Below are 13388 nucleotides of genomic sequence, written 5' to 3' on the forward strand. Positions count from 1 at the left end.
GGATGACACACGTCAAGCTAGTGACATTAAATAAGCGCTTACTGGGAGGCAACCCAACTTTTCTTACCTTTCTCAATCATTTTATGTTGTTTTAATGCATATTAGTTAGGTTGTGTTCATTTGATACTGCTAGAGTAGAGTGATAAAGCATGAATTTTAATGGAAAATGGGTTGGCCACAAGCTTCTCTAAAGCTAAGGATGGGAAAGACTTAAAAAAATTTTTTAGTCATCCAACTCACTCAACGCGACTCCCGCACTAAGCAAGACATAGCCTATGCGCTAAGCGAGCAACACTCTCACTAAGAGTGCCAAGCACTCATCTAGTGGCTGATGGGGTCTCGTTAAGTGAGCATACGCGCTAAGCCCAAAACCTTCTCGGGTTGTGCATTTAATGAAATTGGGCTAAGCGAGCCAGCTTGCTGAGCGCATCATGTTTTCTCGCTAAGCGCACCTGCGCGCTAAGCGCAAAACCCTCTCTGTCTGGGCTTTAATGGTAATTGGGCTAAGCGAGACCCCCTCGCTAAGCCCAAAAGTCTCTCTAGAATGGCAATTGCGCTAAGCAAGACCATCTCGCTAAGCGCCACCCCACTACTACATCCTTATTCATCTAATTCACTAAGCGTGCCATGGCTCGCTTAGCAAAAGCTACAGACCAATCAAAGCTGCAAAACTCGCTAAGCGCGCATCTGTGTGCTAAGTCCAAAATCCTCTCGGGTTCACAATTTTGATAATTGGGCTAAGCGTGTGAATTCAAATTCTGAAAATTCAAATGTCATAGAGTGCTCGCTTAGTGCGACACTCGTGCTTAGCGAGCAAATCGAAACTACAAAAGGAAAACATAACTGCCTTAGGGCAGTTACATTTTTAAATCACTATAATTGCATCTCATTCTTCTTCTACTAATCATTTGCGCTGCTCACCATTACACTCTGCTTACTTTGCATTTGCACTCAATCTCTGCAGTTCCAAGTAAGTTTTCTTTTCCCTCTCTTGTTAAATTTCATTTTTTTAACCCTAGGGTAGAGGACTTAAAAAAGTTTCTTTTTGATTATGTAAGTTGTTGCTGTTGATGATTGTTAGTTCTTTGTCTAGTTAGTATGTTGTTAGGAATCTAATATAGGTTGCATTGAGGACTAAGCCTCAAGCTTCCAAGCCTGAATAGTGGCTTAAGGAGTTGAGGCTGACAGGCCCCAAATTATGGGTCTTGCGATGAACTCGCTAAGTGAGCCTGCCTCGCTAAGCGAGTTCATACATTTTGATGAATTTCTGGGTTTCAGGATGAATTCGCTAAGTGTGCCTTGTTCCGCTAAGCAAGTTCATCAAATTTGTTTAAATTTCTGCATTTTGTATGAACTTGCTAAGACATTGCACTATGTCTTAGCGAGTCTTTGAGGTTTGCTTTTATTTTTCTGGGTTGTATGAACTTGCTAAGCCGGCCATCCGCACTTAGTGAGTACACTTAGATAATTCTGAAACATAGAGGCTTTTTGCATTCCCCAAATATGCCTCTGGAATAAAATTAGGCTAAGCGAGCTTGTCTCGCTAAGCCCAAGGCAATTTGGTTTTCTGTATGCTTTGTTCATGCTCTAAGCGCACCCTACGCGCTAAGCGCAAATAGCTCTCTGTCATGGAATAAGGCTTAGCGAGCCTGTCTCGCTAAGCCACTAGTGTTATCAATAGGCGCTTAGCCTAGATAGTCAATCGTGCTAAGTGCGCCTTGCACGCTAAGCGCAATTCCCTCTCTATTAGTGAATAAGGCTTAGCGAGCCACTCTCGCTTAGCCACTGTTGTATTTCAGTTAAGCGATAGGGTCTTGCTTAACCATAGTTGTTGTTTTTCTGTTGTCACGCTAAGCGTGCCCTGCGTGCTAAGCCACTTGCTGCTATTTCTGTAAGGCGCGCTAAGCGAGCCTATCTCACTTAGCGCCCAACCTATTTTACTACTTGTTTTCCTAAGTTAGTTTTCAATAAGATCTTGACTAACTTCAATCTTTTTATGTGTGTTGGTGTAGATGGCCTCAAAGAAAAGATGTGCTTCATCCTCTAGACCACATGAGCTTTATGACACATCTCGATTTGTGTCGGAGACAGCTTGGGACAGGTACGAGCGAACGTCCATAACAGGAATATTCTCCCAGAGAGGAATATGGAGTTAGCTTACTCCCATTATGATGAGTTCCTCAAAGAGCTGGAGCAACGCTAGTGGCACAGGAACTTGACAAGGTAGATGGAGAATCACATTGACCACACCTTGGTCAAGGAGTTTTATTCAAACCTCTATGACCCAGAGGATCGCTCCCCCAGACAATGCAAGGTGCAGAGGAAGATGATCAAGTTTGATGCAACCACACTGAATGCATTCTTAGAGACACCTGTGGTACTAGAGCCTGGAGATAGGTACTTAGCTTATTCTTGTTTTTGTCACACTCACCCTGACCCTCAGGAGATTGCAGCATACTAGGACGAGGATTTGTCCTAAATGTTGAGGGGGCGCCGTGGAACTTAATAAGGATGGACCTGACCACTCTTGCTCATACATGGAGTGTCCTTTCCTACTCCAACCTCGCCCCTATTTCTCACACCTTTGATCTTAATATGGACAGGGTGAGGTTGGTGTACAGCCTTGTTATAAAGATGGATAAGGATTTGGGCTCGATCATCTCAAGCTAGATCTCCCAGATGACCTAGTCCAACTCCTCTAGCTTGGGCTTTCCTGCCCTTATCACAACTCTGTGCATAGCTGGAGGAGTAGTATCCGATTCATTGACGTTCGAGTCTCTCATCCCGACCATTAATTTGGCCTATATCAGCAAGAACTATTGGGACCCAGAGGATCCCTCCATCACATTTCCTGGGTCTCACAAGGCCAGGGCCAGGGCCCCTTTAGATGCTCCAGCTCCAGCACTAGCACCAGTACTTCCACCTCAAGCACCTATTTTAGCGCTAGTCGGCCCTTCCACATTGACCACTGATGCCATCGCACCAATGCTGTAGAGCATTCACCACGGCCTTTGCCTGGTGATGCAAGCATACATAATTTAGCTCAACAGCGGTCGATTATTAGCATGGAGGACTTCATGGCACAAGTGGCTTGTGGCCCATGAGCCATAGATGCAGGTTCCTGAAGATACTGAAGACACTCCTACTGAAGCAACTGCGGATGATACCCCAGAGGCAGAGGCAGAGGCTCAAGACACACCGATGGAGGCTGCTGAGGAGGGAGTCTCAAGCGCAGTAGAGGCATGCATTAACGAGGACTACGTAGCAGATGTCACTACGGCGCAGGGGACTTGGGATCCATGGCTCACTCCAGCTCAGGATGATTAAAGCATGACAGGATTTGACTTAATTTTTTTGCTTTTTGAATAGTTTAATTTAGCTTTTTATTTACTTAGTATTTTATTGCTTTTGAAACATTTTACTTTTTTTTAAGTTTAAACAGTGGTTTAATTCTGCACTTTATAGTTTTATTCAGCAATGGTGTTTGTTTTGATATTGGTTTAATTCTGCTTTATGTAGAAGAGAAAGAGCATAAAAATTAGGGGCGTGAGTGAAAATGTTAGTTTGCATGACAAGAAAATAGTGAAGGTAACCAATTGATGTAACCGGTGAGTTGTGTGAATCTTAAACTGTGAGAGAACGACTATGGGGGTCCAATATGCTTTATGCTTTATGCTTTATGCTCCATACTTGGTCGAGACATCTTGTCAAGCATTTATCAAAACAAGTATTTCAGTTGGATTAAATGATTTTTTTTTCAATTAAAGTGTTCACTGTAATTAAATTATGTTACTTAACTGTATTGGATAAACAGGGAGCTCTGGGACCGGCAAAACCTACAGATAGGTTGGATCATGATGTCGATGATCCCCTATATTTGATGACATTGACCATTCCATAGTTTTTTCTGAAGCTGTTGCAGGTTATGTGGGATGCTACCGTGTTTGAAGTGTATAATGACAACTTCACCTTATACATAAAGCATGAAGATCTATCTGCAATAGCACATGGTGGTCAATGTCTCAGCATCTCTGTTATATAGTTGTGGATTCTGTAGTCAGTTTACTACCTAACTTATTGTTTTAAATTCATACATAATTTACTCTATTTTAATAACAATAGGCATATGACTGAGACAAGTATGTGAGCGTGGAATGCTGATGTGTATGGATTCCTCGAGCTACAGTCCATACAATGATCTGGGCAATCGCAATTTGAATAAGAAAGTTATATTAAGAACTGGATGCAAAATTCAAGGAGGGATGTGTACCTAGGAGTCTACCTGAATGGGTAAGTTAAACTGAACAAATGAATTTAATTAATGTATAATAGTATAATAACCTATATTGTTTTCCATTGCAGTGCACATTGGCAAATGGTCGTCATTTTGCCTAAGGAAAATGTTGTCACCTGGTTTTGTTCGTTGCAAAATAAACGAGACAACTACTTTAAAGGAATAATTAATAGGTCAGTGTTGTTTTTCAATACATTTGCATTAGCATTAGTCGGGAACATCAATATTTTAATTGTACAATACACATCCATGTTTGTATTGAACAGTGCTTTGAAAGGACTTGACGATACTCCACAAAGTAAATCCAAGGTTGTTGTTAAGTGGATTGTTGTTAAAGTAAGTTATTTAAACAATGTTTCTAGTTATATTTTAATACTGTGTAGACTAATTTGTACTTAACATTAAATGTCTATATTTCATAATGTATTTAGTATAATAGACAAAAATGAAGCACTGAGTGTGGGTATTACGTCATGCACTGGATGTCAACTATAATCTTAGGAAGTTTCAAAAATAATTGGGAAACGATAATTGTTTAATTCAAACTAATTTCATTTTGTTATAATTGGTATTATATATTATTGACTTATGTTTTATTAAGCAGTATTTCAATGATGCTAGACCATTGGCACTAAAGAGATTGAAGGCGTTTCGCATCCAGTGGGCAAAGTTTTATTTGAAAGTTAAAAATGAAATAGTTAGTGTTTAGGCAATTTTCGAATTGTACTTTAGTTACTTTACATTTTTTACAATTCATGTATTATTAACATTAAATATTCTTTTAATTCATGGTAATTAATAAATTAACCATAAAATTTATGGTAAAAACTTTTTCAAAACAGAATGAAAATGATATGGTGTGGTCTGTTTTTTAAAATTTGCAAGTTAATTTTTGGGTTATTAAAAAAACAGACATCATATTAAAAAAAACCTAAAAAACATCGATTTTTTACCAAAACCGATGTTGTATGTTATTTTAACATCGATTTTTTTAAAAAAAAATCGATGTTAGGATTCATCAATAACATCAGTTTTTTTTACCAAAACCGATGTTAATATACACATACAATATCAATTTTTACTAGAAACCAATGTTGTCTGCATATATTAACATCGGTTTTAGCAAAAACCGATATCGATATGAAGATATATGACTTTTTTTTATAATTCTTATTATATATAACATCAGTTATTTAAATCACTGATGTTGTAATTTTATATTAACATCAATTTTGGAAAATCGATGTTAACGATAATACTTTTAACGTTGGTACTTTCAACATTGGTTAATGACCGATGTTGAAAATCTTGAATAACCGATGTTGAAATCCTATATTTTAGTAGTGATTTCACAACTACTCCTAAAATGTACAACAGTTAACAAACTCATTGTCCCCAACAAGATAAAACAATCCTCCAAAATCAGTCAAAAGAGAGTCCCACAAACTTACACCAATACAATACTAAATTGCTTAGAAATTCAAAACCGGAAAGAATACAGCTTTTTTTTTCCTTTTCTATATATAATCATATGTCTTTGTACATGGTTTTTTTAAAACCATTAAAACCAAATTCAATTGTAAACCTTAAAAAATTTAGCGTGTATGTTTGAAAGTCTGACTTTCAAATGTACATTTCAAAGTCTCATTCAAATCATACAAAACTATTTTATTATTACCATTAAATCAAATTAATGTTTTAGTGGTTTTTACACAGCATAGTATTTTAGTTTTTTTTATACATGATAGTATTTTAGTTTATGCATATTTAATACAACATATTGAATACAATAAATATTTATTTTATATAAATATAATTTATAATTTTAATAAATAAATATTTTTAAATACATAAGTTATATTATAATTAAAATCTGAAATAAATAAATATTTTAGACATATAAATTATATTTTAGATTTATGATAAATAATTTATATTTTTATTTTATAGGTATTCAAATTTAAGTTAGAACTAAAAATATTAAAAATGATAGATCTAAAGAGAATAAGAAGATAAGTTAAACCATCCGATTAAATTTCACACAGCTCAAAAAGTGATATCTAATTGAACAAAAAATGCTATCTATAAGCGATTTCGGCGTAGTTACTATTATTGTTAAGATAGGTGATAGGTCAGGTGCGGCAATTCCTTTCTTACCCGGTCTGTTTAGTTTGCTGATATATATATATATATAAACTAACATATCTATGTACGTTCAAGTCGTTGAGCTGTGTGAAACCTCAAGTGAAAACTTCAATTTGAGTTCATGCAGGATAAACATTAGATCTGAAAAACCAAAACTCACGCACGTACAAAAGATAACTCTATAAAAACAATATTAAGCAACATAGATAGAAGTCTACTTAAACCATTTTAACTATTAGAGATAATACAATAATTCATTAGCTTTTATAAATCTTTGCCAAAACCCTAAGCCTACGATAAATATTGCGTTCATGGTTACAGAAATGATACATATTCATATTGTTAGGTCTAAATTTATATAATTGCTCCCATGAGATTCTACAGAATTAGAATCGATGACATGAATATTATCTGCTGTATTTGGCGAAGAGAAACGCATTCTCTCTTGATCACCGTCAATCGTTGGAGTTAGTGGAGAGCCGAAAGAGAATGAGAGATCAAGAAATTTCATTGTCCTACTATTTTCTTCATTTGACGTATCACTAAATAAACAAGCACTTGACTCGGGTTCCTGCAAAATAGTATAATAAATATTATTTGAATATCATAAAGAACGAGTTGTGGAAGTTTATCAACTACTCAATATAAATTAAAGTGCATTTGATTGATAATAATATTAAATGATTTCATTAAACTTATAAGTACGTACAAACGAAAGCTGTATCATTAAACTAAAGAAATAAAAGTGTAAACTCTGGAGGACTACTTAAAGAACCAAAATTATATCAATGTATTTAAATATCAATGTATTTTACTATTTCTTTTTTTTTTCTCTCTTGCTTGTAAGTTATAATACAAACAAGACCTAAGAACACTGGCTTTGTACTTCCTTAACTAATTTTTTTTTCTAATGATGAAAACTATTTTCATTCTTTTTTTTATCAACTAATATTAGTCAACTAATATTAGTTATTAATTATTAGCTTTTGTTAAAGGAAAATTCAAACTCATGACTTCTTCCTCCTTCTTTTCTCCCTTCACCACCAAACAAACCTTATAACTCCTTCATTCTTACTTTTATATATTATTACAGGACTAAAATTTACTTTCACCTCAAGATTTGAGGGAAAAAATGATAATAAAAGTAATTTGATGTTTTTTGGTATATAAACACAATAATTAGAAACAACGTTTGCAACCCAAACATGCTGAAGGTTTTCTAAACAAATGGCTCAATGCTTTAAAACTTGAAAAGTTTGAATCTCTAGAGTAATGAAATAGACATGTAGTATATCAAATAGTAAATTAAAATAGTACCTGATTTAGATCGTAATTATCAGTTTCACTGGTCTGTGAAAGTCCTTTACTTTCTAACGGGTGAATTTCTTGTGATCTGAAGAGTATGATGAAAGATTACGTAAACGAATTAACGATCACAATTAGTGATATGAATTAAAAAAAAATTATTGATAAAGCAGTAATACCGAATTCAGAAACATGTTTTGTATGTACAACTCTTATAGAACACTTTTTGCTGTCTCCAATTTCAAGGAAAAAAAGTGACATTTTTACGATTAATGAATGCAAAACATATTAAAAACAAGAAATAATTATATGTAATATTAAATATAGTGTCACTGTTTGATATGTTAAAATAATGAAATTTTTTTTCTTTTTTCTTGAAAAAAAAATAACTGAAATAGAATTTTGGTACTCATCTAGGGAAATATGGCATGGAGACAATAGCCACTGTATGGGATTACATATGCAGATTTTATTTTCAGTTACATACCAGTAAAAAATTACATGTGGGGAGATCCTTTTTGGGATAATGCATGGTCATATATTATATTGGTCATATTGTTGGAAATTTTTATTCTAATAATTAATGTTGATTAATATTATAAGATTAGTTATTTATTATTAATGAGCTTTATTTTATGTGATTAAATTAAGTGAGTTCTTTGAATAACTAAATCAGATTATATGAATTTAAATGAGCATATATTAATATTGGTCTCATTAGGGACTAATAAAATCCTATTAAATTAACACATTATACGAAGATTATGGTCCCCAATATACCGAGTCGTCACATATAATTTCTCTTCTCTAAATGTAAAAAGTTAAGAAATAAACAGAGTCGAATTAAAAAAAATCATAAAGTCACCGGTTATGCTGACTTATATATTTGTCACTTTGGTTCTATATAAAACAACTCAAATAGCATTCAATCAATAGAGTTAGGACCATTGCATTATCAAATAAAAATCAATAATGTCCGTTTGGTTCTATATAAAACAACTCAAATAGCATTCAATCAATAGAGTTAGGACCATTGCATTATCAAATAAAAATCAATAATGTCCGTGAATCGATCCCACCAATAGAGTTATGAGACCTAATTAAATGCTTTAACAAATATAAATATCTAGGGATAAATTTAACGATCAACTAATTACTAGTTGAATCCATATAATAAATATTCGTATTCACAAAAAGATATTTGTTTAATTATATTGGATGAACACTATAATTATATATGTTTGTGTTAAGAAAAAGAGAAATAGATAGTATATGATATTATAAAAGAAATTCCATATTTTAAAGTTTGATCTACTTAGCAAGGATTTATTTTTGATACGTTTGTAATTGTTTAGAAGTATATGGTGGGTTACCTTTGGGATGAACAGTTGGAGCAGATTGAGTGATGGTCGTTAACATGCACATTTTCTTCCATCTCCTGTTGCATTGATGCGAGAATCGTATGTCCCTTCATGCTCCTGTACATCTAAAACCCAAAGTTGCTCTCAGAATAAAGAAAATATTTAACCATAAATTATTTTGTTGAAAAATTTAATATATAGAAGGAAATGATAAGTAATGCGGACCATTACATATATATAACTCACCGGCCAATTATAATAGCGGTCCTTTAAGTAAGATTTTTTATTCAAGTTTTGTAAATATAAAAATATAGTTTGAAAAAGATAAATCCACTAAAGATAATTAATTAAATTTTTCGAAAGATTAATCATTAAAAAAAACTGATAAATATTCCATAACAATAACATAACATGATAATAAAAAAATTATTTTTATTATATGTTCGTTAAAGTATTTAAAAATGTCATATATATATATATATATATATATATATATATATATATATATATAGAACGCAAGGTTATAAATGCTAATATAATAGTATTGCTAAAGCTTAGTACGGTAGTACATTGAAACTGAAGATAAGTGTAGTATAGAACCGATTTTCAAGCCTAATAAAGGCTAAAGAACTACAATTCCCTTTCTTTAAAGCTTACATAGATATGCGCTTTTGGCATCTCAAAAAGCAAGCTGGCTATACAATAACACAAACATATTTTCATAGATTTTGATAAAAGAAGAGTTGGAGAGAAAAAGAGTTTCACGTCATTAAAATTTATATATACACTTTTTCGTGAAGAGTATGCACATGTACCTAACCCAGATTTATTATTATTTTTATTAAGTTGCGCGTGCACAAAATCCATTTTTAATACCAAAGCAATGTTTTTTTGTTCATTTTTATTATTATTGATCATTTCTCAATTTTTTCACATAATGGGATAGCTAGCCAATATGCTATCTGCTTGGTACCAAGTAAATAAACTTACAACATAAGTAATGGAAAAAAAAAATTAAAGTAAGAGCATAAAGAAATGAGGCTCTTCATGAACGTTTGTCTTAAGCTATTGTGACAAATCTTGCTATCCACAAACTACAATATTTTCTTTTTGTTGTTTCAGCAATTATTGTTGCTACGACAAAATATACCCTAGACCGTATATTATGTCTCATGCTTTGATTGATTTTGAAGAAATAGAAACAAGAGATTAGCATTTTGTTTTCCTTGTGGGGGAGGAAAGAATTAATCTAGGAACAGGCCAAAAAAAATCTCATGTTTGGACAAACAAATACCATTTTCAAAATCTTCGTGTTTTCTAACCCCCCCCCCCCCCCCCCCCCCCCCCCTTTTAAATTAAAACCAAAAACCACAAAGGTTTAATTGTTTAATTTAACTTGTAAAAGAAAGAAAAATAAAGCTACTGCACAAGTAATATAAGTATCTTTGATAAAAAAAATAAAGGAGGTAATATAAGTATCTATAAATAAGAATTGAATTTTCCACATGGGATAACTATAAATATATATATATATATATACCTGAAGATGGCTTTTAATGTGAGAGATCCTCAGTCCTTTCACATGCATCATCTGCAGAATGCTCTTTGGTGTTGCCTCTGAAAAATTCAGTTTGCAAAATTGTTAGCAGAAGCCTAAATAAATTCCTTTCCTTCTTGATAATTTGATATCACATACAAGAGAGCAAAAAACAAATTAATCAGTATAACTTAATCATCATTTGTGCAAGTTGTTTATGCTAGAGGAATAATTAGAAGAAAAATAAATCCAAAATAGAGATAAAGCTAGCTTAATTAACAAAGCATCAAGGCAACAAAAAATGAAAAAGAAATTCTTGGAATAGACATGGACATGAAGAAATCAAATAGCTAACCCTAGATCATGCACATGAAGGAAAAAAAACTCACTGTTTTTTCCACCAAGACCTTCCACAACTTCAACAAAGTATTCATGGAGTTCAGGTGTCCACCGCAAGCGTGGATTTTCCGATTTGTGGTACTTCCGTACTCCAGTTTTCTTAGAATTCTTCATTTTTCTTCGCTTTCACGTCGTGCAGCAATGAACAGCAAGAGAAGGTTCAATGAAAGAATATATGTATAAATAAGACTTGCTAAGTTTTGCATCTAATATGAAAGCAGCAGCATCGACCATAGAATGTTTTCTATGTGTCCAAGGTCAATCACTTTTTCAGAAAAAAAAAAAGGATATTATTGTTAAAACATATACTTTCTATATATTCTTACACATATATCTTGTCTTCTTTTGTTTTTGCGGAAAAATAAAAAAAAAATTCTTTATTTCCTTTTTCGGTTGGATATATATTGAACATTCCGTTTGATTTAGATTTTAATGTATAAAAATATTAATAAGATTAAAAATAATAAGAAGAAATGGATTCCGTCTTACTTTCATAAAGATGGTGATCATTGACAACTTCGAAAATAAAAAAAGAATTCTTCGAAATTTAAATTGTCGCTCTAATTTCTTGTCTTTAAATTTTTTTCATCAATATATACGTGTGGTCAATGTAAGTGAATGAATCATAAAGATCACACCTAAAAATTCCATCACATAAATGAAATCTCTATTGGTAGATTAAATTTCAATTTCTTCGTATAATTTTTTTGTGTGTGACTAAGAACTTTTTTATATTAGAAATTCAATTCGCATTCCTATTTTTAATTTTTTACAACTGCTTTTTAAAATTAGCAGTGATATAGAAATGTAAAATAAGATTAATGATATAATAGAAAAAGATATAGAGAGAAAAAATGTTACATATGACAAAAAGATGACAAAAAAGTAATTTATATATATATATATATATATATATATATATATATATACATATATATATATATATATATATATATATATATATATATATATATATATATATATATATATATATATATATATTGTAAAAGTAGAATAACTGCTTTCATATAGAGAACCAATACCATTTAATTTGGGAAAAAAGAAGAGGTCGGGGATTAGATTAAATTACTGTTTTTTTTAAAGAGGTATTTAAGTTACACTGTTTTCTTATATTTGATTAAAAACTAATGGATTTTATTCTTATAAATGAAGATGAAGAAAGTAATAGAAAATATGTTTAAAATAATGTATTGCTAGTATATATTTAATTTATTAGTAATATTTATTTATACTTGATAATATAAACAACTAATTAGTATTTTTCATTTTTTTCTATTAATATGACATCTATTAAAAATAAATTTAATAGAAAACTAACTTATATGTAATTTTGAAAAGCCTCGTCACTGAAATTTAACACTACTTCTGACCCTTCTTATAAAATATTATTATGAATTTTTATTTTACTTTTTATAAGACTATTTTTTAAATTCATTATTACTTTAATTTTTTTTACCAAAATATCTTTAATTATTTTTTATCAAAATATTTTTTTTTTGTAAGACTCTTTTCTCTCATTCGAATTGAAAAATTGAAGAACTTAGTTTAAAAATTAAAATTTCAATGCTCTTGTTCTTTTTCCATTTATTAGTTATTTAAGGATAATTTAAAAAAATAATACAATTACACATAAATTTAATGTTAATAAATAATTTTCTCAATACACGTGAATTAGGTATCAATACTTATAAGAGAGAAAGAAAATAGTATTTGAATGTATATGAAATGTGATTATGAATAAGAAGCACTCTCAATTTAATTAATACTAAAAGTTATTTTCCTAAATAGGCAGCACCAAACCATTGCAAGTCTTATCAATAATTAATGAGTTTATGATATTTTTTTCGTTTCAAAATAAATTATTATTATCTTAGGTTATTTTACACATATTAATAAAAAAATAATAGATAAATTAAAGAAATTAGTAATTATAATGGGACGGGGAAGTAATAAATAACTAAAAATTTCTTTTGCACTCTAAAATCTGATTTTTAAATCTAACGAATGGGACGAGGAAGTAATAAATAACTAAAAATTTCTTTTGCACTCCAAAATCTGATTTTTAAATCTAACGAATGGTTTAGTCAAGCTTAATCAGTCAATTAATTCGTTTCCAAACTTCAATTATATTCTAATCGATGCTTCCAACAACTTTGCATATAGTATTAATAAATGATTGATTATGTTGATTGCTGAGGTTTAGAAGAAACTCGGTTACCGAAAATACGTGTGCAACATTATTTCCATATAAAAGCTCACGAGGGAAATTCCTAGAACATATCACATGCGGCTTTAAAGACGCGTATTTGTAGTCAGTCATGACCCA

General features: G+C 31.5%; 1 protein-coding gene across 1 annotated transcript; it reads right to left on the reverse strand.

Annotated features, from left to right (window-relative positions):
* Nucleotides 1–6669: 6669 nt before the first annotated feature.
* On the reverse strand, nucleotides 6670–11281 carry LOC100791958 (putative Myb family transcription factor At1g14600). The gene is made up of 5 exons (XM_003553107.4): nucleotides 11032–11281; nucleotides 10646–10722; nucleotides 9118–9230; nucleotides 7757–7832; nucleotides 6670–7010 (listed from the first exon to the last, which is right to left on the reverse strand). The coding sequence occupies exons 1-5, from the start codon at nucleotides 11153–11155 to the stop codon at nucleotides 6774–6776; spliced, it is 627 nt and encodes a 208-aa protein (XP_003553155.2). The 5' UTR covers nucleotides 11156–11281; the 3' UTR covers nucleotides 6670–6773.
* Between the last annotated feature and the right edge of the window lie 2107 nt (nucleotides 11282–13388).

The sequence above is a fragment of the Glycine max genome, chromosome 18 (genome assembly GCF_000004515.6).
Source record: "Glycine max cultivar Williams 82 chromosome 18, Glycine_max_v4.0, whole genome shotgun sequence".
Classification (NCBI taxonomy): Eukaryota; Viridiplantae; Streptophyta; class Magnoliopsida; order Fabales; family Fabaceae; genus Glycine; species Glycine max.

Bases quoted from the DNA above. Each gene is read 5' to 3' on its own strand.
- LOC100791958 (XM_003553107.4), bottom strand. From the start codon at position 11,155: ATGAAGAATTCTAAGAAAACTGGAGTACGGAAGTACCACAAATCGGAA. The intron at 7,833-9,117 runs GTAACCCACCAT...CATACTCTTCAG, and splicing joins TCCAACTGTTCATCCCAAAG to ATCACAAGAAATTCACCCGT. The intron at 7,011-7,756 runs GTACTATTTTAA...ACTATTTTGCAG, and splicing joins ATAATTACGATCTAAATCAG to GAACCCGAGTCAAGTGCTTG.